The 24219-nt window shown below is 51.7% G+C and overlaps 1 protein-coding gene across 2 annotated transcripts in view; it reads right to left on the bottom strand.

The window, feature by feature from the left end:
• Positions 1-5449, bottom strand: part of RSPH9 (radial spoke head component 9) — a 32206-nt gene extending 26757 nt beyond the window's left edge. Inside the window, exon 1 of one of the 2 annotated variants that reach the window (XM_069768272.1) lies at positions 4849-5449. In XM_069768272.1, the coding sequence (XP_069624373.1) occupies positions 4849-5072 (224 nt within the window). In that variant the 5' untranslated portion in view covers positions 5073-5449. The remainder of the gene's footprint in view (positions 1-4848) is intronic. The other variant, XM_069768273.1, reaches the window with a different exon arrangement.
• Between the last annotated feature and the right edge of the window lie 18770 nt (positions 5450-24219).

Consider the following 24219-nt stretch of genomic DNA (forward strand, 5'->3'; position numbering starts at 1 on the left):
TATCGGGGTCTCTCCTCAGTATCGAGGTCTCTCCTCAGTATCGGGGTCTCTCCTCAGTATCGGGGTCTCTCCTCAGTATCGGGGTCTCTCCTCAGTATCGGGGCCTCTCTTCAGTATCGGGGGCCTCTCCTCAGTATCGGGGTCTCAGTATCGGAGTCTCTCCTCAGTATCGGGGGTCTCTCCTCAGTATCAGGGTCTCAGTATCGGGGCCCCCGTGTCTCCAGTATCGGGGTCTCTCCTCAGTATCGGGGTCTCTCCTCAGTATCGGGGTCTCTCCTCAGTATCGGGGTCTCTCCTCAGTATCGGGGTCTCTCCTCAGTATCGGGGGTCTCTCCTCAGTATCGGGGCCTCCTCAGTATCGGGGGTCTCTCCTCAGTATCGGGGTCTCAATATCGGGGGGGCCTCTCCTCAGTATCAGGGTCTCTCCTCCGTATCGGGGTCTCAGTATCGGGGCCCCCGTGTCTCCTCAGTATCGGGGTCTCAGTATCGGTGCCTCTCCTCAGTATCGGGGTCTCTCCTCAGTATCGGGGTCTCAGTATCGGGGTCTCTCCTCAGTATCGGGGTCTCAGTATCGGTGCCTCTCCTCAGTATCGGTGCCTCTCCTCAGTATCGGGGTCTCTCCTCAGTATCGGGGGCCTCTCCTCAGTATCGGGGTCTCTCCTCAGTATCGAGGTCTCTCCTCGGTATCGGGGTCTCAGTATCGGGGTCTCTCCTCAGTATCGGGGCCTCTCCTCAGTATCGGGGGTCTCTCTTCAGTATTCGGGTCTCTCCTCAGTATCGGGGCCTCCTCAGTATCGGGGTCTCTCCTCAGTATCTGGGTCTCAGTATCAGGGTCTCTCCTCAGTATCGGGGTCTCAGTATCGGGGTCTCTCCTCAGTATCGGGGTCTCAGTATCGGGGCCTCTCCTCAGTATCGGGGTCTCAGTATCGGTGCCTCTCCTCAGTATCGGGGTCTCTCCTCAGTATCGGGGGTCTCTCCTCAGTATCGGGGGGCCTCTCCTCAGTATCGGGGTCTCAGTATCGGGGCCCCCGTGTCTCCTCAGTATCGAGGTCTCGCCTCAGTATCGGGGTCTCTCCTCAGTATCTGTGCCTCTCCTCAGTATCGGTGCCTCTCCTCAGTATCGGGGGCCTCTCCTCAGTATCGGGGGTTCTCCTCAGTATCGGGGGTCTCTCCTCAGTATCGAGGTCTCTCCTCAGTATCGAGGTCTCTCCTCAGTATCGGGGTCTCTCCTCAGTATCGGGGTCTCTCCTCAGTAACGGGGCCTCTCCTCAGTATCGGGGGCCTCTCCTCATTATCGAGGTCTCTCCTCAGTATCGGGGTCTCAGTATCGGGGTCTCTCCTCAGTATCGGGGTCTCTCCTCAGTATCGGGGTCTCTCCTCAGTATCGGGGTCTCTCCTCAGTATCGGGGTCTCTCCTCAGTATCGGGGTCTCTCCTCAGTATCGAGGTCTCTCCTCACTATCGGGGGCCTCTCCTCAGTATCGGGGGTCTCTCCTCAGTATCAGGGTCTCAGTATCGGGGTCTCTCCTCAGTATCGAGGTCTCTCCTCAGTATCGGGGTCTCTCCTCAGTATCGGGGGTCTCTCCTCAGTATCGGGGGGGGGGTCTCTCCTCAGTATCGGGGGTCTCTCCTCAGTATCGGGGTCTCTCCTCAGTATCGGGGCCTCCTCAGTATCGGGGGTCTCTCCTCAGTATCGGGGGGGGGTCTCTCCTCACTATCGGGGGCCTCTCCTCAGTATCGGGGGTCTCTCCTCAGTATCAGGGTCTCAGTATCGGGGTCTCTCCTCAGTATCGAGGTCTCTCCTCAGTATCGGGGTCTCTCCTCAGTATCGGGGGTCTCTCCTCAGTATCGGGGGGGGGGTCTCTCCTCAGTATCGGGGGTCTCTCCTCAGTATCGGGGTCTCTCCTCAGTATCGGGGCCTCCTCAGTATCGGGGGTCTCTCCTCAGTATCGGGGGGGGGTCTCTCCTCAGTATCGGGGGTCTCTCCTCAGTATCGAGGTCTCTCCTCAGTATCGGGGCCTCCTCAGTATCGGGGTCTCAATATCGGGGGGGCCTCTCCTCAGTATCAGGGTCTCTCCTCCGTATCGGGGTCTCAGTATCGGGGCCCCCGTGTCTCCTCAGTATCGGGGTCTCAGTATCGGTGCCTCTCCTCAGTATCGGGGTCTCTCCTCAGTATCGGGGTCTCAGTATCGGGGTCTCTCCTCAGTATCGGGGTCTCAGTATCGGTGCCTCTCCTCAGTATCGGTGCCTCTCCTCAGTATCGGGGTCTCTCCTCAGTATCGGGGGCCTCTCCTCAGTATCGGGGTCTCTCCTCAGTATCGAGGTCTCTCCTCGGTATCGGGGTCTCAGTATCGGGGTCTCTCCTCAGTATCGGGGCCTCTCCTCAGTATCGGGGGTCTCTCTTCAGTATTCGGGTCTCTCCTCAGTATCGGGGCCTCCTCAGTATCGGGGTCTCTCCTCAGTATCTGGGTCTCAGTATCAGGGTCTCTCCTCAGTATCGGGGTCTCTCCTCAGTATCGGGGTCTCAGTATCGGGGCCTCTCCTCAGTATCGGTGCCTCTCCTCAGTATCGGGGTCTCTCCTCAGTATCGGGGGTCTCTCCTCAGTATCGGGGGCCTCTCCTCAGTATCGGGGGGCCTCTCCTCAGTATCGGGGTCTCAGTATCGGGGCCCCCGTGTCTCCTCAGTATCGAGGTCTCGCCTCAGTATCGGGGTCTCTCCTCAGTATCTGTGCCTCTCCTCAGTATCGGTGCCTCTCCTCAGTATCGGGGGTTCTCCTCAGTATCGGGGGTCTCTCCTCAGTATCGAGGTCTCTCCTCAGTGTCGAGGTCTCTCCTCAGTATCGAGGTCTCTCCTCAGTATCGAGGTCTCTCCTCAGTATCGAGGTCTCTCCTCAGTATCGGGGTCTCTCCTCAGTAACGGGGCCTCTCCTCAGTATCGGGGGCCTCTCCTCATTATCGAGGTCTCTCCTCATTATCGAGGTCTCTCCTCAGTATCGGGGTCTCAGTATCGGGGTCTCTCCTCAGTATCGGGGTCTCTCCTCAGTATCGGGGTCTCTCCTCAGTATCGAGGTCTCTCCTCACTATCGGGGGCCTCTCCTCAGTATCGGGGGTCTCTCCTCAGTATCAGGGTCTCTCCTCAGTATCGGGGGGGGTCTCTCCTCAGTATCGGGGGTCTCTCCTCAGTATCAGGGTCTCAGTATCGGGGCCCCCGTGTCTCCTCAGTATCGGGGTTTCTCCTCAGTATCGGGGTCTCTCCTCAGTATCGGGGGCCTCTCCTCAGTATCGAGGTCTCTCCTCAGTATCGGGGGTCTCTCCTCAGTATCGGGGGGTCTCTCCTCAGTATCGGGGGTCTCTCCTCAGTATCGGGGTCTCATCGTGGCCCCCGTGTCTCCTCAGTATCGGGGTTTCTCCTCAGTATCGGGGTCTCTCCTCAGTATCGGGGGCCTCTCCTCAGTATCGAGGTCTCTCCTCAGTATCGGGGGTCTCTCCTCAGTATCGGGGGGTCTCTCCTCAGTATCGGGGTCTCTCCTCAGTATCGGGGTCTCAGTATCGGGGGCCTCTCCTCAGTATCGGGGTCTCAGTATCGGGGTCACTCCTCAGTATCGGGGTCACTCCTCAGTATCGGGGGTCTCTCCTCAGTATCGGGGTCTCTCCTCAGTATCGGGGGTCTCTCCTCAGTATCGGGGGTCTCTCCTCAGTATCGGGGTCTTTCCTCAGTATCGGGGTCTCAGTATCGGGGTCTCAGTATCGGGGTCTCAGTATCGGGGGTCTCTCCTCAGTATCGGGGTCTCTCCTCAGTATCGGGGGCTCTCCTCAGTATCGGGGGTCTCTCCTCAGTATCGAGGTCTCTCCTCAGTATCGGGGGTCTCTCCTCAGTATCGAGGTCTCTCCTCAGTATCGGGGGTCTCTCCTCAGTATCGGGGGCCTCTCCTCAGTATCGGGGTCTCTCCTCAGTATCGGGGGTCTCTGCACAGTATCGGGGGTCTCTCCTCAGTATCGGGGGTCTCTCCTCAGTATCGGGGGTCTCTCCTCAGTATCGAGGTCTCTCCTCAGTATCGGGGGTCTCTCCTCAGTATCGGGGGCCTCTCCTCAGTATCGGGGCCTCTCCTCAGTATCGGGGGTCTCTCCTCAGTATCGGGGGTCTCTCCTCAGTATCGGGGGTCTCTCCTCAGTATCGGGGTCTCTCCTCAGTATCGGGGGCCTCTCCTCAGTAACGGGGGTCTCTGCACAGTATCGGGGTCTCTCCTCAGTATCGGGGGCCTCTCCTCAGTATCGGGGGCTCTCCTCAGTATCGGGGTCTCTCCTCAGTATCGGGGTCTCTCCTCAGTATCGGGGTCTCTCCTCAGTATCGGGGTCTCTCCTCAGTAACGGGGGTCTCTGCACAGTATTGGGGGTCTCTCCTCAGTATCGGGGGCCTTTCCTCAGTATCGGGGGCCTCTCTTCAGTATCGGGGGTCTCTCCTCAGTATCGGGGGTTCTCCTCAGTATCGGGGGCCTCTCCTCAGTATCGGGGTCTCTCCTCAGTATCGGGGGCCTCTCCTCAGTATCGGGGTCTCTCCTCAGTATCGAGGTCTCTCCTCAGTATCGGGGGCCTCTCCTCAGTATCGGGGGCCTCTCCTCAGTATCGGGGGTCTCTCCTCAGTATCGGGGTCTCTCCTCAGTATCGGGGGCCTCTCCTCAGTATCGGGGTCTCTCCTCAGTATCGGGGTCTCTCCTCAGTATCGGGGGCCTCTCCTCAGTATCGGGGTCTCTCCTCAGTATCGGGGGCCTCTCCTCAGTATCGGGGGTCTCTCCTCAGTATCGGGGGCCTCTCCTCAGTATCGGGGTATCCGGCCGTGTTCCCCGCTCACCTGTAGAACGTCCTCCGGCCCCGCAGCTCCTCGCCGGCCTCCGTGCCCTGTGCGATGTAGTAATCCCCCCGGACCCCCAGGATCTTGCCCCAGAAGAAGGCCCGGCACAGCCGCATATCTCTCCGCAGCAGCCGCAGGGAGGTGCTCAGGGCCGCGCTCTGCTCGGGGCTCAGGCCGCAGCCGGACACCAGATCCAGGGACGTCTGCAGCCTCTCGGCGTCCATCCCGCCCGTCTCCTGGAAACAGGACAGGAAATGCTCCGGTCTCCACAGCAACGCGTTCTGTAGCCAGGAAGTGACGCCCTTGACAACAGGTCGTATGAACCGCCCACAAATGACGTCACTGATTGTAGGGGCGCCCTGGCGTCTGGAAGTGCGGGGGAGACACCGCCATAACCGAGCAGATGAGCAGCGCAGGATCGTGCACGGCCACAGCAGCAGCCTCTCTGCACTCCCGTATCACGGTGTGACACACGGCGTACTGCAGGGGCCGTGCTCAGCGACCAGGCGGCACACACTGAGGCAATGGCTCCAGAGCAGCGCTCCTGATCCTGACCACTGAGCCACCTGCCTGCAGCGTCCATCATGTGACCCCCGTCACCACGCGACCCCCGTCACCACGCGACCCCCGTCACCTGATGGAATCTGCAGCTGTGCTCCAATGCAGACAGCCGGGACTAGGAGAGGAGATCCGCGGGGGGCACACACTGCACCGGGGGGCACACACTGCATCGGGGGTCACACACTGCACCGGGGGTCACACACTGCACCGGGGGGCACACACTGCATCGGGGGTCACACACTGCACCAGGGGGGCACACACTGCACCGGGGGTCACACACTGCACCAGGGGGGCACACACTGCACCGGGGGGCACACACTGCACCGGGGGGGCACACACTGCACCGGGGGTCACACACTGCACCAGGGGGGCACACACTGCACCGGGGGGCACACACTGCACCGGGGGTCACACACTGCACCAGGGGGGCACACACTGCACCGGGGGGCACACACTGCACCGGGGGTCACACACTGCACCAGGGGGGCACACACTGCACCGGGGGGCACACACTGCACCGGGGGGGCACACACTGCACCGGGGGTCACACACTGCACCAGGGGGGCACACACTGCACCGGGGGGCACACACTGCACCGGGGGTCACACACTGCACCAGGGGGGCACACACTGCACCGGGGGGCACACACTGCACCGGGGGGGCACACACTGCACCGGGGGGGCACACACTGCACCGGGGGGGCACACACTGCACCGGGGGGGCACACACTGCACCGGGGGGGCACACACTGCACCGGGGGGGCACACACTGCACCGGGGGGGCACACACTGCACCGGGGGGGCACACACTGCACCGGGGGGGCACACACTGCACCGGGGGGGCACACACTGCACCGGGGGTCACACACTGCACCGGGGGGCACACACTGCACCGGGGGTCACACACTGCACCGGGGGTCACACACTGCACCAGGGGGGCACACACTGCACCGGGGGTCACACACTGCACCAGGGGGGCACACACTGCACCGGGGGGCACACACTGCACCGGGGGGCACACACTGCACCGGGGGGGCACACACTGCACCGGGGGGCACACACTGCACCGGGGGGGCACACACTGCACCGGGGGGCACACACTGCACCGGGGGGGCACACACTGCACCGGGGGGCACACACTGCACCGGGCACTATGACTACACTGCACCGGGGGGGGCACACTGCACCGGGGGGCCACACACTGCACCGGGGGGCCACACACTGCACCGGGGGGCCACACACTGCACCGGGGGGCACACACTGCACCGGAGGGGGGGGGGGCCACACACTGCACCGGGGGGCACACACTGCATCGGGCACTATGACTACACTGCACCGGGGGGCCACACACTGCACCGGGGGGCCACACACTGCACCGGGGGGCCACACACTGCACCGGGGGGCCACACACTGCACCGGGGGGCCACACACTGCACCGGGGGTCACACACTGCACCGGGGGGCACACACTGCACCGGGGGGCACACACTGCACCGGGGGTCACACACTGCACCGGGGGGCACACACTGCACCGGGGGGCACACACTGCACCGGGGGGCACACACTGCACCGGGCACTATGACTACACTGCACCGGGGGGCACACACTGCACCGGGGGGCACACACTGCACCGGGCACTATGACTACACTGCACCGGGGGGCCACACACTGCACCGGGGGGCCACACACTGCATCGGGGGGCCACACACTGCATCGGGGGGCCACACACTGCATCGGGGGGCCACACTGCATCGGGCACTATGACTACACTGCACCGGGGGGGCCACACTGCATCGGGGGGGGGGGGCACACACTTCACCGGGCACTATGACTACACTGCACCGGGGGGCCACACACTGCACCGCGGGGCCACACACTGCACCGCGGGGCCACACACTGCACCGCGGGACCACACACTGCACCGGGCACTATGACTACACTGCACCGGGGGGCCACACACTGCACCGGGGGGGGGGCCACACACTGCACGGGGGGCCACACACTGCACCGGGGGGCACACACTGCACGGGGGGTCACACACTGCAACGGGCACTATGACTAGACTGCACGGGGGGCCACACACTGCATCGGGGGGGCACACTGCACGCCACACACTGCATCGGGGGGACCACACACTGCACCGGGGAGCCACACACTGCACCGGGCACTATGACTAGACTGCACGGGGGGGCACACACTGCATCGGGGGGGGGCACACACTGCACCGGGCACTATGACTACACTGCATTGGGGGGCCACACACTGCACCGGGCACTATGACTACACTGCACCGGGGGGGGGGGGGGGGCACACACTGCACCGGGGGCCACACACTGCACCCGGGGGGGCCACACACTGCACCGGGCACTATGACTACACTGCACCGGGGTGCCACACACTGCACTGGGGGGCCACACACTGCACCGGGGGGCCACACACTGCACCGGGCACTATGACTACACTGCACCGGGGGGCCACACACTGCACCGGGGGGCCACACACTGCACCGGGGGGGGTCACACACTGCACCGGGGGGCACACACTGCACCGGGCACTATGACTACACTGCACAGGGGGCCACACACTGCACGGGGGGGCACACAATGCACCGGGGGGGGGGGCACAAAGCATCGGGGGCCACACACTGCACCGGGGAGCACACACTGCATCGGGGGGAGGCACACAATGCACCGGGGAGCACACACTGCATCGGGGGGGCCACACACTGCATCGGGGGGGCCACACACTGCACCGGGGGGGGGCACACAATGCATCGGGGAGCACACACTGCATCAGGGGGCACTCAATGCATCGGGGGGCACACACTGCCCCCCGTGCAGTGGTGGCCCCGGGACACTGTTATATTTATTATGTATATATATACGGTCTCAGTGGTGGCCCCAGGACACTGTTATATTTGTTATGTGTATATACAGTTAGGTCCATATATATTTGGACAAAGACAACATTTTTCTAATTTTGGTTATAGACATTACCACAATGAATTTTAAACAAAACAATTCAGATGCAGTTGAAGTTCAGACTTTCAGCTTTCATTTGAGGGTATCCACATTAAAATTGGATGAAGGGTTTAGGAGTTTTAGTTCCTTAACATGTGCCACCCTGTTTTTTAAGGGACCAAAAGTAATTGGACAATTGACTCCAAGGCTATTTCCTGGACAGGTGTGGGCAATCCCTTCGTTATGTCATTCTCAATTAAGCAGATAAAAGGCCTGGAGTTGATTTGAGGTGCGGTGCTGCATTTGGAAGGTTTTGCTGTGAAGTAAACATGCGATAAAGGTGCTCTCCATACAGGTGAAACAAGACATCATTAAGCTGTGAAAACAGAAAAAAAAAAACATCCGAGAAATTGCTACAATATTAGGAGCGGCAAAATCTATAGTTTGGTACATCCTGAGAAAGAAAGAAAGCACTGGTGAACTCATCACTGCAAAAAGACCTGGGCGCCCACGGAAGACAACAGTGGTGGATGATCGCAGAATAATCTCCACGGTGAAGAGAAACCCCTTCACAACAGCCGACCAAGTGACCAACACTCTCCAGGAGGTCGGCGTATCAATATCCAAATCTACCATAAAGAGAAGATTGCATGAAAGTAACTACAGAGGGTTCACTGCTCGGTGCAGCCACTCATAAGCATCAAGAATAAAAAGGCTAAAAAACATCTAAAAAAGCCGCACAGTTCTGGAAGAACATTCTTTGGACAGATGAAACCAAGATCAACCTCTACCAGAGTGATGGAAAGAGAAAAGTATGGTGAAGGCGCGGTACAGCTCATGATCCAAAGCATACCACATCATCTGTAAACCCGGCGGAGGCAGTGTGATGGCGCGGGCATGCATAAACCCGGCGGAGGCAGTGTGATGGCGCGGGCATGCATAAACCCAGCGGAGGCAGTGTGATGGCGCGGGCATGCATAAACCCGGCGGAGGCAGTGTGATGGCGCGGGCATGCATAAACCCGACGGAGGCAGTGTGATGGCGCGGGCATGCATAAACCCGGCGGAGGCAGTGTGATGGCGCGGGCATGCATAAACCCGGCGGAGGCAGTGTGATGGCGCGGGCATGCATAAACCCGACAGAGGCAGTGTGATGGCGCGGGCATGCATAAACCCGGTGGAGGCAGTGTGATGGCGCGGGCATGCATAAACCCGGCGGAGGCAGTGTGATGGCGCGGGCATGCATAAACCCGGCGGAGGCAGTGTGATGGCGCGGGCATGCATAAACCCGACAGAGGCAGTGTGATGGCGCGGGCATGCATAAACCCGGCGGAGGCAGTGTGATGGCGCGGGCATGCATGGCTGCCAGTGGCACTGGGTCACTAGTGTTTATTGACGATGGGACACAGGACAGAAGAATGAATTCTGAGGTCTTCAGAGACATACTGTGTGCTCAGATCCAGCCAAATGCAGCATAACTGATTGGTCGTCGTTTCACACTACAGATGGACAATGACCCAAAACATAAAGCCAAAGCAATCCAGGAGTTTATTAAAGCAAAGAAGTGGAATATTCTGGAATGGCCAAGTCAGTCACCTGATCTCAGCCCAATTGAGCAGCATTTCACTTGTTAAAGACTAAACTTCAGACAGAAAGGCCACAAACAAACAGCAACTGAAAACCACCGCAGTGAAGGCCTGGCAGAGCATCAAAAAGGAGGAAACACAGCGTCTGGTGATGTCCATGAGTTCAAGACTTCAGGCAGTCATTGCCAACAAAGGGTTTTCAACCAAGTACTAGAAATGAACATTTTATTTAAAATTATTGAATCTGTCCAATTACTTTTGGTCCCTTTAAAAACAGGGTGGCACATGTGAAGGAGCTGAAACTCCTAAACCCTTCATCCAATTTTAATGTGGATTCCCTCAAATGAAAGCTGAAAGTCTGAACTTCAACTGCATCTGAATTGTTTTGTTTAAAATTCATTGTGGTAATGTCTATAACCAAAATTAGCAAAATGTTGTCTCTGTCCAAATATATATGGACCTAACTGTATATACGGTGTCAGTGGTGGCCCCGGGACACTGTTATATTTGTTATATATATACAGTGGGGCAAAAAAGTATTTAGTCAGTCAGCAATAGTGCAAGTTCCACCACTTAAAAAGATGAGAGGCGTCTGTAATTTACATCATAGGTAGACCTCAACTATGGGAGACAAACTAAGAAAAAAAAATCCAGAAAATCACATTGTCTGTTTTTTTAACATTTTATTTGCATATTATGGTGGAAAATAAGTATTTGGTCAGAAACAAAATTTCATCTCAATACTTTGTAATATATCCTTTGTTGGCAATGACAGAGGTCAAACGTTTTCTGTAAGTCTTCACAAGGTTGCCACACACTGTTGTTGGTATGTTGGCCCATTCCTCCATGCAGATCTCCTCTAGAGCAGTGATGTTTTTGGCTTTTCGCTTGGCAACACGGACTTTCAACTCCCTCCAAAGGTTTTCTATAGGGCTGAGATCTGGAGACTGGCTAGGCCACTCCAGGACCTTGAAATGCTTCTTACGAAGCCACTCCTTCGTTGCCCTGGCGGTGTGCTTTGGATCATTGTCATGTTGAAAGACCCAGCCACGTTTCATCTTCAATGCCCTTGCTGATGGAAGGAGGTTTGCACTCAAAATCTCACGATACATGGCCCCATTCATTCTTTCATGTACCCGGATCAGTCGTCCTGGCCCCTTTGCAGAGAAACAGCCCCAAAGCATGATGTTTCCACCACCATGCTTTACAGTAGGTATGGTGTTTGATGGATGCAACTCAGTATTCTTTTTCCTCCAAACACGACAAGTTGTGTTTCTACCAAACAGTTCCAGTTTGGTTTCATCAGACCATAGGACATTCTCCCAAAACTCCTCTGGATCATCCAAATGCTCTCTAGCAAACTTCAGACGGGCCCGGACATGTACTGGCTTAAGCAGTGGGACACGTCTGGCACTGCAGGATCTGAGTCCATGGTGGCGTAGTGTGTTACTTATGGTAGGCCTTGTTACATTGGTCCCAGCTCTCTGCAGTTCATTCACTAGGTCCCCCCGTGTGGTTCTGGGATTTTTGCTCACCGTTCTTGTGATCATTCTGACCCCACGGGGTGGGATTTTGCGTGGAGCCCCAGATCGAGGGAGATTATCAGTGGTCTTGTATGTCTTCCATTTTCTAATTATTGCTCCCACTGTTGATTTTTTCACTCCAAGCTGGTTGGCTATTGCAGATTCAGTCTTCCCAGCCTGGTGCAGGGCTACAATTTTGTTTCTGGTGTCCTTTGACAGCTCTTTGGTCTTCACCATAGTGGAGTTTGGAGTCAGACTGTTTGAGGGTGTGCACAGGTGTCTTTTTATATTGATAACAAGTTTAAACAGGTGCCATTACTACAGGTAATGAGTGGAGGAAAGAGGAGACTCTTAAAGAAGAAGTTACAGGTTTGTGAGAGCCAGAAATCTTGATTGTTTGTTTCTGACCAAATACTTATTTTCCACCATAATATGCAAATAAAATGATAAAAAAACAGACAATGTGATTTTCTGGATTTTTTTTTCTCAGTTTGTCTCCCATAGTTGAGGTCTACCTATGATGTAAATTACAGACGCCTCTCATCTTTTTAAGTGGTGGAACTTGCACTATTGCTGACTGACTAAATACTTTTTTGCCCCACTGTATATATACGCTGTCAGTGGTGGCCCCGGGACACTGTTATATTTGTTATGTATATATATACGCTGTCAGTGGTGGCCCCGGGACACTGCTATATTTGTTATGTATATATATATGCTGTCAGTGGTGGCCCCGGGACACTGCTATATTTGTTATGTATATATATAAACGGTGTCAGTGGTGGCCCCGGGACACTGTTATATTTGTTATTTATATATATACCGTGTCAGTGGTGGCCCCGGGACACTGTTATATTTGTTATGTGTAACCTTTGGATCTAAAACAAAGGACCCTGACTTCATACAAAGTATGAAAAATATAGACATTCAGATCCTCCTGGAAACATGGACCAGAGCCGAAAACGAATCCCTGGTGCCTATTGGATACAAGGAATTCTTGGTCCATGCCCAGAAAAATAAAAACATCAAACAGGGCCGGGGCTCAGGAGGAGTAGCGATCTGGTATAAAGAGCAGCTCCACCAGTACATCAAACCGGTGAAGAAAGGAGACAGCCACATATGGATCAGAATCAGCAGCTCCATCCTCACCTGTCAGTCTGATGTCCACCTCTGTGTCACCTATATACCACCGCCAGAGTCCCCCTACTTCAATCCAGACTGCTTCGAGATCTTACAAAGAGAAGCCGCCCATTATCAGGCCCTGGGCAAAGTTCTCATCTTTGGAGACCTCAATGCAAGAACAGGGAGAGAGAGAGACTTCCTGACCACGGATGGAAACATCTACATACTTGGAGCAGAGAATGATGGCCAAGACCCTGTACACACTGAGAAAAACAGCTATGACAGTACAGTCAACAAAAGTGGTGTCGGGGTCGTCACGACAATACCCTTCATCCACCAGTCATTCCAAATCAGATTTAAAGCAGTGGTACCGAAGTGAAGAATGAGTCAGACACAATGCTGGTTCAAACTCAGAGTCTGCTTATGCTTCCACACGTAGTGGTAACCTCACAGCAACTGAACTCTTTATTTCATATACATAACATTACATGATCTATTGGGGGAAGGTGTGCAGAGGGCAGGGTTAGGTGGGGTTTAGGCAATTTATCTAGTATTCAGTCCTTCTGATTGGCTCTGATGTCATATGATGAATCTTCCTTTGTCCACATCTTGTTAAGTTTCCATTTCTCCAGAAACGATACTTTAGCTTCAGAAACGAAAGTAGATTCTTGGCAAGAACGAAAACTAAGGCAAAAGTGAATACTGGCAGCCATCTTAAATACAATTACACATGCATTAGCAAGCGAAGGGAAAAACTTATTGTTTCACAGCATAAGAATATATAAAAGTACAAAAGTGTATAAAGACATATATTTTTACCTTGACAATCCCCCCTAAACACTAAGTTTTTCCCTAAAAAGAAAGATCCTTCGAGACTGTCCATGTGATGGGGAAAGGGGAGGTGGATTTCTTCATCCAGACACCTCAGAAGCTCTCCCCTTGTGAGAGGCCTCCAGGCAGCTGAACCCTTCACTAGCTTCACATGGAGTTCTCCCGCTGTCCCTAAACTAAATCTCTTTGCAACATCTGAGAGTAAAGGGTATTCTCTATCTTCTTGAGGGGGACATACTTGGGGATCTCCCCTGGATCAGTGCCATTGTACTCTGATGGGTCTACTTCTTGGTTGAGGAAGGTGCCAGTTGGAGTTGCCTCAGTGATAACCTTTTTATACAGGGGAATAACACAACAGAGGATTATCGATCTAACTACAAGAAGGGCAATCAGTACCAGACAAGCTTGTTGAAAGAATCCTTTGAGCCCACCCAACCAACCGGAAAAGAAAGATGTGTCTATTCCAGCATTAGTTTTTAACCCCTTCCCGACCCATGACGCCACGTAGGCGTCATGAAAGTCGGTGCCATTCCGACCCATGACGCCTATGCGGCGTCATGGAAAGATCGCGTCCCTGCAGATCGGGTGAAAGGGTTAACTCCCATTTCACCCGATCTGCAGGGACAGGGGGAGTGGTAGTTTAGCCCAGGGGGGGTGGCTTCACCCCCTCGTGGCTACGATCGCTCTGATTGGCTGTTGAAAGTGAAACTGCCAATCAGAGCGATTTGTAATATTTCACCCATTATAACGGGTGAAATATTACAATCCAGCCATGGCCGATGCTGAAATATCATCGGCCATGGCTGGAAATACTAGTGTGCCCCCACCCCACCCCTCCGATCGCCCCCCCACCCCCCCGATCTGGCCGGTACACTGCTCCGGCTCCCCTCCGCCCTGTGCTCCGCTCCCCCCCGTGCTCGTGTCCGCTCCCCCCGTGCTCCAATCACCCCCCCGTGCTCCAATCACTCCCCCTGCACTCCGATCCACCCCCCCCGTGCTCCGTTCCACCCCCCCGTGCTCCATTCCAGCCCCCCCGTGCTCCGTTCCACGCCCCCCGCGCTCCGTTCCACCCCTCCGATCGCCCCCCCACCCCCCCGATCTGGCCGGTACACTGCTCCGGCTCCCCTCCGCCCTGTGCTCCGCTCCCCCCCGTGCTCGTGTCCGCTCCCCCCGTGCTCCAATCACCCCCCCGTGCTCCAATCACCCCCCCTGCACTCCGATCCACCCCCCCCGTGCTCCGTTCCACCCCCCCGTGCTCCATTCCAGCCCCCCCGTGCTCCGTTCCACGCCCCCCGCGCTCCGTTCCACCCCTCCCGCGCTCCGATTCCCCCCCCGTGCTCCGATTCCCCCCCCCGTGGTCCCCCCCCACCCTATCATACTTACCGATCCAGCCGTGGTCCCGTCCGTCTTCTCCCGGGCGCCGCCATCTTCCAAAATGGCGGGCGCATGCGCAGTGCGCCCGCCGAATCTGCCGGCCGGCAAATTCGTTCCAAAGTGCATTTTGATCACTGAGATATAATCTATCTCAGTGATCAAAATAAAAAAAATAATAAATGACCCCCCCCCTTTGTCACCCCCATAGGTAGGGACAATAAAAAAATAAAGAAATTTTTTTTTTCCACTAATGTTAGGGTAGGGTTAGGGTTAAGGTTAGGGGTAGGGGTAGGGTTAGGGGTAGGGGTAGGGTTAGGGCTAGGGTTAGGGTTAGGAATGTGCACACGTATTCTGGTCCTCTGCGGATTTTTCCGCTGCGGATTTGATAAATCCGCAGTGCTAAACCGCTGCGGATTTATGGCGGATTTACCGCGTTTTTTTCTGCGCATTTCACTGCGGTTTTACAATTGCGATTTTCTATTGGAGCAGTTGTAAAACCGCTGCGGAATCCGCACAAAGAAGTGACATGCTGCGGAATGTAAACCGCTGCGTTTCCGTGCAGTTTTTCCGCAGCATGTGCACAGCGATTTTTGTTTCCCATAGGTTTACATTGAACTGTACACTCATGGGAAACTGCTGTGGATCCGCAGCGTTTTCCGCAGCGTGTGCACATACCTTTAGAATTAGGCCATGTGCACACGGTGCGGATTTGGCTGCGGATTCGCAGCAGTGTTCCATCAGGTTTACAGTACCATGTAAACATATGAAAAACCAAATCCGCTGTGCCCATGGTGCGGAAAATACCGCGCGGAAACGCTGCGTTGTATTTTCCGCAGCATGTCAATTCTTTGTGCGGATTCCGCAGCGTTTTACACCTGTTCCTCAATAGGAATCCGCAGGTGAAATCCGCACAAAAAACACTGGAAATCCGCAGGTAAAACACAGTGCCTTTTACCCGCAGATTTTTCAAAAATGGTGCGGAAATTTCTCACACGAATCCGCAACGTGGGCACATAGCCTTAGGGTTAGGGTTGGAATTAGGGTTGTGGTTAGGGTTAGGGGTGTGTTGGGGTTAGTGTTGTGGTTAGGGGTGTGTTGGGGTTAGGGTTGTGATTAGGATTATGGCTACAGTTGGGATTAGGGTTAGGGGTGTGTTGGGGTTAGTGTTGGAGTTAGAATTGAGGGGTTTCCACTGTTTAGGCACATCAGGGGTCTCCAAACGCAACATGGCGCCACCATTGATTCCAGCCAATCTCGTATTCAAAAAGTCAAATGGTGCTCCCTCACTTCCGAGCCCTGACGTGTGCCCAAACAGTGGTTTACCCCCACATATGGGGTACCAGCATACTCAGGACAAACTGCGCAACAATTACTGGGGTCCAATTTCTCCTGTTACCCTTGTGAATCTAAAAAAATGCTTGCTAAAACATAATTTTTGAGGAAAGAAAAATGATTTTTATTTTCACGGCTCTGCGTTGTAAACGTCTGTGAAGCACTTGGGGGTTCAAAGTGCTCACCACATATCTAGATAAGTTCCTTGGGGGTCTAGTTTCTAAAATGGGGTCACTTGTGGGGGGTTTCTACTGTTTAGGCACACCAGGGGCTCTGCAAACGCAACGTGACACCCGCAGACCATTCCATCAAAGTCTGCATTTCAAAAGTCACTACTTCCCTTCTGAGCCCCGACGTGTGCCCAAACAGTGGTTTACCCCCACATATGGGGTATCGGCGTACTCAGGAGAAACTGGACAACAACTTTTGGGGTCCAATTTCTCCTGTAACCCTTGGGAAAATAAAAAATTCTGGGCTAAATAATTATTTTTGAGGAAAGAAAACGTATTTATTATTTTCACGGCTCTGCATTATAAACTTCTATGAAGCACTTGGGGGTTCAAAGTGCGCACCACACATCTAGATAAGTTCCTTTCAGGGTCTAGTTTCCAAAATGGGGTCACTTGTGGGGGGTTTCTACTGTTTAGGCACATCAGGGGCTCTGCAAACGCAACGTGACGCCCGCAGAGCATTCCATCAAAGTCTGCATTTCAAAACGTCACTACTTCAATTCCAAGCCCCGGCATGTGCCCAAACAGTAGTTTACCCCCACATATGGGGTATCACCGTACTCAGGAGAAACTGGACAACAAATATTGGGGTCAAATTTCTCCTGTTACCCTTGGGAAAATTAAAAAATTCTGGGCTAAATAATTATTTTTGAGGAAAGAAAACGTATTTATTATTTTCACGGCTCTGCATTATAAACTTCTATGAAGCACTTGGGGGTTCAAAGTGCTCACCACACATCTAGATAAGTTCCTTTGGGGGTCTAGTTTCCAAAATGGGGTCACTTGTGGGGGGTTTCTACTGTTAAGCCACATCAGGGGCTCTGCAAATGCAACGTGACGCCCACAGAGCATTCCATCAAAGTCTGCATTTCAAAACGTCACTACTTCACTTCCGAGCCCCGGCATGTGCCCAAACAGTGATTTACCCCCACATATGGGGTATCAGCGTACTCAGGAGAAACTGGACAACAACTTTTGGGGTCAAATTTCTCCTGTTACCCTTGGGAAAATAAAAAATTGCAGGCTAAAAGATCATTTTTGAGAAAATAATTTTTTTTTTTATTTTCATGGCTCTGCGTTATAAACTTCTGTGAAGCACTTGGGGGTTCAAAGTCCTCACCACACATCTAGATTAGTTCCTTTGGGGGTCTAGTTTCTAAAATGGTGTCATTTCTGGGGGATCTCCAATGTTTAGGCACACAGGGGCTCTCCAAACGTGACATGGTGTCCGCTAATGATTGGAGCTAATTTTCCATTTAAAATGCCAAATGGCGTGCCATCCCTTCCGAGCCCTGCCGTGCGCCCAAACAGTGGTTTACCCCCACATATGGGGTATCAGCGTACTCAGGACAAACTGGACAACAATATTTGGGGTCCAATTTCTCCTATTATCCTTGGCAAAATAGGAAATTCCAGGCTAAAAAATCATTTTTGAGGAAAGAAAAATTATTTTTTATTTTCATGGCTCTGCGTTATAAACTTCTGTGAAGCACCTGGGGGTTTAAAGTGCTCAATATGCATCTAGATAAGTTCCTTGGGGGGTCTAGTTTCCAAAATGGGGTCACTTGTGGGGGAGCTCCAATGTTTAGGCACACAGGGGCTCTCCAAACGCGACATGGTGTCCGCTAACAATTGGAGCTAATTTTCCATTCAAAAAGTCAAATGGCGCGCCTTCTCTTCCGAGCCCTGCCGAGTGCCCAAACAGTGGTTTACCCCCACATATGAAGTATCGACGTACTCGGGAGAAATTGCCCAACAAATTTTATGATCCATTTTATCCTACTGCCCATGTGAAAATGAAAAAATTGAGGCGAAAAGAATTTTTTTGTGAAAAAAAATTACTTTTTCATTTTTACAGATCAATTTGTGAAGCACCTGAGGGTTTAAAGTGCTCACTAGGCATCTAAATTAGTTCCTTGGGGGGTCTAGTTTCCAAAATGGGGTCACTTGTGGGGGAGCGCCAATGTTTAGGCACACAGGAGCTATCCAAACGCGACATGGTGTCCGCTAACGATGGAAATAATTTTTCATTCAAAAAGTCAAATGGCGCTCCTTCCCTTCCGAACCTTACCATGTGCCCAAACAGTGGTTTACCTCCACATGTGAGGTATTGGTGTACTCAGGAGAAATTGCCCAACACATTTTAGGATCCATTTTATCCTGTTGCCCATGTGAAAATGAAAAAATTGAGGCTAAAAGAATTTTTTTGCGAAAAAAAAGTACTTTTTCATTTTTACGGATCAATTTGTGAAGCACCTGGGGGTTCAAAGTGCTCACTATGCATCTAGATAAGTTCCTTGGGGCGTCTAGTTTCCAAAATGGGGTCACTTGTGGGGGAGCTCCAATTTTTAGGCACACGGGGGCTCTCCAAACGTGACATGGTGTCCGCTAAAGAGTGGAGCCAATTTTTGATTCAAAAAGTCAAATGGCGCTCCTTCCCTTCCAAGCCCTGCCGTGCGCCAAAACAGTGGTTTACCCCCACATATGAGGTATCCGCGTACTCAGGACAAATTGGACAACAACTTTCGTGGTTCAGTTTCTCCTTTTACCATTGGGAAAATAAAAAAATTGTTGCTAAAAGATAATTTTTGTGACTAAAAAGTTAAATGTTCATTTTTTCCTTCCATGTTGCTTCTGTGAAGCACCTGAAGGGTTAATAAACTTCTTGAATGTGGGTTTGAGTACCTTGAGGGGTGCAGTTTTTAGAATGGTGTCACTTTTTGGTATTTTCAGCCATATAGACCCCTCAAACTGACTTCAAATGTGAGGTGGTCCCTAAAAAAAATGGTTTTGTAAATTTCGTTGTAAAAATGACAAATCGCTGGTCGAATTTTAACCCTTATAACTTCCTAACAAAAAAAAATTTTGTTTCCAAAATTGTGCTGATGTAAAGTAAACATGTGGGAAATGTTATTTATTAACTATTTTGTGTCACATATCTCTCTGGTTTAACAGAATAAAAATTCAAAATGTGAAAATTGCAAAATTTTCAAAATTTTCGCCAAATTTCCGTGTTTATCACAAATAAATGCAGAATTTATTGACCTAAATTTACCACTAACATGAAGCCCAATATGTCACGAAAAAACAATCTCAGAACCGCTAGGATCCGTTGAAGCGTTCCTGAGTTATTACCTCATAAAGGGACACTGGTCAGAATTGCAAAAAACGGCAAGGTCTTTAAGGTCAAAATAGGCTGGGTCTTGAAGGGGTTAATTCTGCTGCTAACCCATTTATCTTCTTAAGGGCTATCATGGTCTTTCCATTTACCCCAGAGTTCTGAGGGATATAGGTACAACATTCCTCTCCCACCATCCCACAGACTCCTCCTTTCTCAGCCAAGATCATATCAAGGGCTAGTCAGTTTTGGAGGGTCATTCTTGTGTTAGGGCCTAACTCCTCAACTATACCCTGGAAAGCATCACAGGTAAAATTGACAAACCTTTGTTCACTGTAATATATGTAATTGATCCAATCAACATTTTTATTAATCTGCACTTGTGGATTAAAGAAGCAAAGCCAGCATAGATCTGGTTCTGGGCTTTAAATTGGTCAGGCACCCCCCTTGGCACTCCAATGCCATCGACATTTACCAATGGATCTTCTTCATAACTCATATGGAGCTGATCGAGACTTCTCTTCTTTCGGGTATGTTCATCAGGTGTCTCTGGATCCCAAGGTAAAATCTTGAACTGCATGGCTAGTTTAACAAGGGTGCATTGACCTGTCCAGGCATTAGGCAACCTAGGACGGAGCTTACCATCTCCACATAACCAATAAATGTCGTACATATACTGTGTATGATTAGCTAGCAAGTCAGTATCCAGGGAACTGTTCTCTTTACAGAAACCTGTCTCGAAGACCCCTACTGGTGTACCTGTAGTGTCGTGGGAATTATAGCAGGTATAATTATCAGCTAATACGGTTATCCCTCCTGGGACCTTTAATTTAGGTGCTTCATGAATTAGTGGGACATAATCTGACATTGTATCTTACCCATTCTAACCATAAATTTGTCCTTGGGGCTGTTTGTGTTTCTATGGAGAAGACTTCTTGCCAACTAAGACCTGGAATGGGGATTACTTCGTTAACTATATTTTGCAAACGTTCACCTGGGCCTGTTTTAGCTGTACTGGTAACGGGGGCCTTGGTTGGTCTGAAGCTAATATCCTGGAGCTGTATATGGCCTAAATTCCCATAGTATCCACTATTAAACACATTATGAAAATATCTTCCCAGCACAAATGTTATCTCTGGTAACACATATATAATACTGAATGATTCCCTCTACCACCCGCTGAGTCTCGGGGCACTTGACTACATTGCAGAAATCAAATCACCAGATATTTACCGGGGCCGTTAGGTTTACCCAGAGAATAGTGGCACCGGAATTCTTATTTACAATAGGGGCCGAGGAGGTAGGGGCGAGGATGACCCCTGGCCCTAGGACCAAAAACAACAACAACAACATTTTCCTTCGATCACCACTGTGACTAAGCGCTGGTCCGGTCTCTTTTACAGTGTGAAGCGTGGATTCAGGTGCTCTTTCCTTCAAGTTTTACTGACATAGCTTTTCACGACCATAAAACCACCAGGCTTCAAATTGTGACAAATATCGGTTTCTGTTGAATCTGGAAGGGAAAAAGAAACTAAAACATGGGTGTTAGCAACATTTTTTACTAAGCTGAATAACATATTGAACAGCACGGTCAGTTTCTTCTGACAACTACTGAGACTGAAAATTTGCAACTGAGAACCTAGCACCAAACAATATCTCATATGGGGACAGGCTATGTTTTGAAATAGGGGTAGTACGAATGTGTAAGAGCCCTGGCCATGGAGCCGTAGTCTCCTGCATCACTTTGGTCAATTGTCCCTTCAGTGTGCCGTTCAGCCTCTTAACTTTCCCACTGGATTGTGGAGAGTATGGAGGGCTACAGTGGATCCAAGCATTGTCAGAACCTCCTGACACACATGAGAAGAAAAGTCCGGGCCTTGGTCACTTTCAGCAACTTCTGGAACACCATATCTGCATATAACTTCCATCACCAGTTTCTTTGCTGTGGTCTTTGCATTCACGTTGGTAACGGGGAATACTTCTGGCCAACTGGAGAACATGTCGACAACCACCAGACAATATTCATTCCTTCCAGACTTCGGCAACGTGATGAGGTCCACCTGGAGCCTTTGGAAAGGATAATCGGGCTTAGCAAGATGCCTCGGGGGTACACATTGAAGTTGACCGGGATTGCAGGTCTGACAGATACCTCGATGTGTGGGCCCATGCGCCCACGTGGCAATAGCAGGGTACATCCGCTTAGGGAGACACACAAGTTGGTCCTTTTTCCAGCGACCATGTCCATACGTGCTCCATCAGCTTTCCACTGCTTCACTTCTTCCTTTGGAGACATTCTCTGCATCATCATTAAGCGGTCTTGCGGGGTCCGGCAGAAAACCTCAGTCTGGCATAGATCATCAGGTTCCTGTAGAGTCAGTGTTTCTTGTAACTGTTTACGCTGAGAGCGTGTGGTCACCATAGCTGGTATGGTCTGTTCAACGGGCAGAAGAGCAGCGGCTTTTGCTTGCATATCCGCACAGGCGTTACCAACAGTCTGTTTACTGTTCCATAGCACCGTGCTCCTTATCTTTGATAATGGCCACCTGAGTAGGTAATTCGATTGAGTCCATAAGGGTTTAACAGCTTCAGCATTCTTCACTGGGTCCCGGCGGTAGTAACAAATCCTCGATTGGTCCATAGAGCTCCGAAATCATGAGCAATACCAAATGCATACTGTGAGTCCGTGTATATTAGCCCGCCTGTCTTTGGCCAGAACACATGCAGTAGACAGATCCTGAAATTCTGCTTCTTGTGCTGACAGGGAGGGAGGGAGTGCAGCTCCGTGCACTACAGTGTCTTCCATAGTAACAGCGTATCCTGTGTGGAATCTGCCAAAATCATCAGCATATCTTGAACAGTCTTTCAGGGCTTTGTAGAGAGGTAGCATTATGCGGGATGCGTCCGGTATCCACTGACAACAATAAGTACATAGTCCAAGGAAACGCTGGAGCTCAGTCACATCTTTTGGGAATGGAAGGGAGCTGACGGCTATTTTTTTTTTCTTTCTTCTGAGGTGTCTGGCACCCTGAAGGAGACAGTGACCCAAAAATATCACTTGACCAAGGCAGAACCGAAGTTTCAAGGCCGAAGCCCGACAGTTCAGATCTGCCAGATACTTGCGAAAACTAACAGTGGCAACAATGGCTTCCTGCTCTGTCTGTACACACAACAAAAAACAAAAAATAATAAATTACCCACATACTGAAGCAACATAACATAGGAATATTTTAACTGACAGGGTTAACAACACTATCCCCCCTATTTTTTTTTTTTCTACAGGCATTATTGAGGGTGGATCTGGGCCTATCAGGGCCATCATAACCGTGGAAAGGGCATGTAAGATATACATCTCATTATACTCATCTACATAGGGGTTATATAACATAAATACCATCTGACCATCATCTTGGCTCACCAACTCTCTAGATCTGCTCAGGTGCACTTATACGTCCATCATATTGTCTTTGTCTGTATAATGGGAAAGGTTTGTTCTCAGGGTCAGCCAATTATTTTAGCGTAGCTAGCTAGTCAGAGGGCTTCCAGGGATAATACTCCTGTATCTGTCTTACACTACCTGGTGTGGTTGGTTCTCTGGTGGTGGGGGTGACTAGATGACCGGTTGGGGGTGACATGACATGCTGGTCTACAGCTCCTTCCCAAAAGGATTACTGTCAGCCTACTCCCAAAGTTAATGTCCCCACTACCCACTATCCTGTGTCAGCTTCTTATATCACTACATCACTACATGTGATCTTATCTGGACAGGAATCAGTGTAATTCACTTAGGTCGAGTTGCAGCACAGATTATACAAGCATTTCTCCAGTTTGGGTTTGTCTGACCGCAATATTTACAAATCCATCTGTCTTGTCTTGGTCTGAAAACCAACATGGCGAGAGAGATTTCCAGACACAGGGTTAAAATGAATATTGGAGCGTAAGACTGGATTTGTGTAAGGGAGGGGGAGCTGGAGCTGAAGTCTTCTGCTTCTTGGGCCACTGATAAGGAAGCGAGCTGCGAGTTGTGTCCTTGAAGCTGCGAGGGGAGGGGGACTAGAGAGCGAGTGAGGATCGCTGCAGCTGCTGATACAGACTGGGTTAAGTTCTTCTGGAAACTTTGGCCCCCCTTTCTCTGGCCGGCAGCACAAAGAGGAGAAGTCAGAAAAACAATTCGCACAGGTATTCACCCCTCCCATCGGCTTTAAACACAGAAATAAGAATTTACAGCATTCCTCAACACAAAATAAAACAATAACGCAGCTATTTGACTCCACCCTCCCATTGGGTGTCTCGGAAAACCACACAGAGTGACAAAATACAGCAGTTCTCAGACTCAATTAATTTCTACAAAACCTTCACACAACTCATTTGCCAGAACACCCTAGAAAAACTAATGATTGAGGTATTTTATAGCCAAACACGGGCTCTGCATCCTTTCATCTTTCCTCTCCATCAACCTTTTTGCTCGTTCTTTATGAGATGGTGCCATGTAGACAGCTGCAATCTCCCTGTCGAGGGCAATCCTACATGCTCGTACACCCTCTCGACATTCTTGACTGCCTTCTTGCCCTCCCGTGACTCTACTATTGTCTTGACTTCCACAGCATCCTCATCTAACTCGTGGGGCACGGACTTCTTCTGCCATAAGAGACGCAACATGACTCACAGAATACTATGCCCTGCTGCAGCCCAGGATCACTGACAGCGGTAACAACACAGGTTTCCCTTCAAAAAACAACA

This window comes from Ranitomeya imitator, chromosome 5 (genome assembly GCF_032444005.1).
Source record: "Ranitomeya imitator isolate aRanImi1 chromosome 5, aRanImi1.pri, whole genome shotgun sequence".
NCBI classification, from domain to species: domain Eukaryota; kingdom Metazoa; phylum Chordata; class Amphibia; order Anura; family Dendrobatidae; genus Ranitomeya; species Ranitomeya imitator.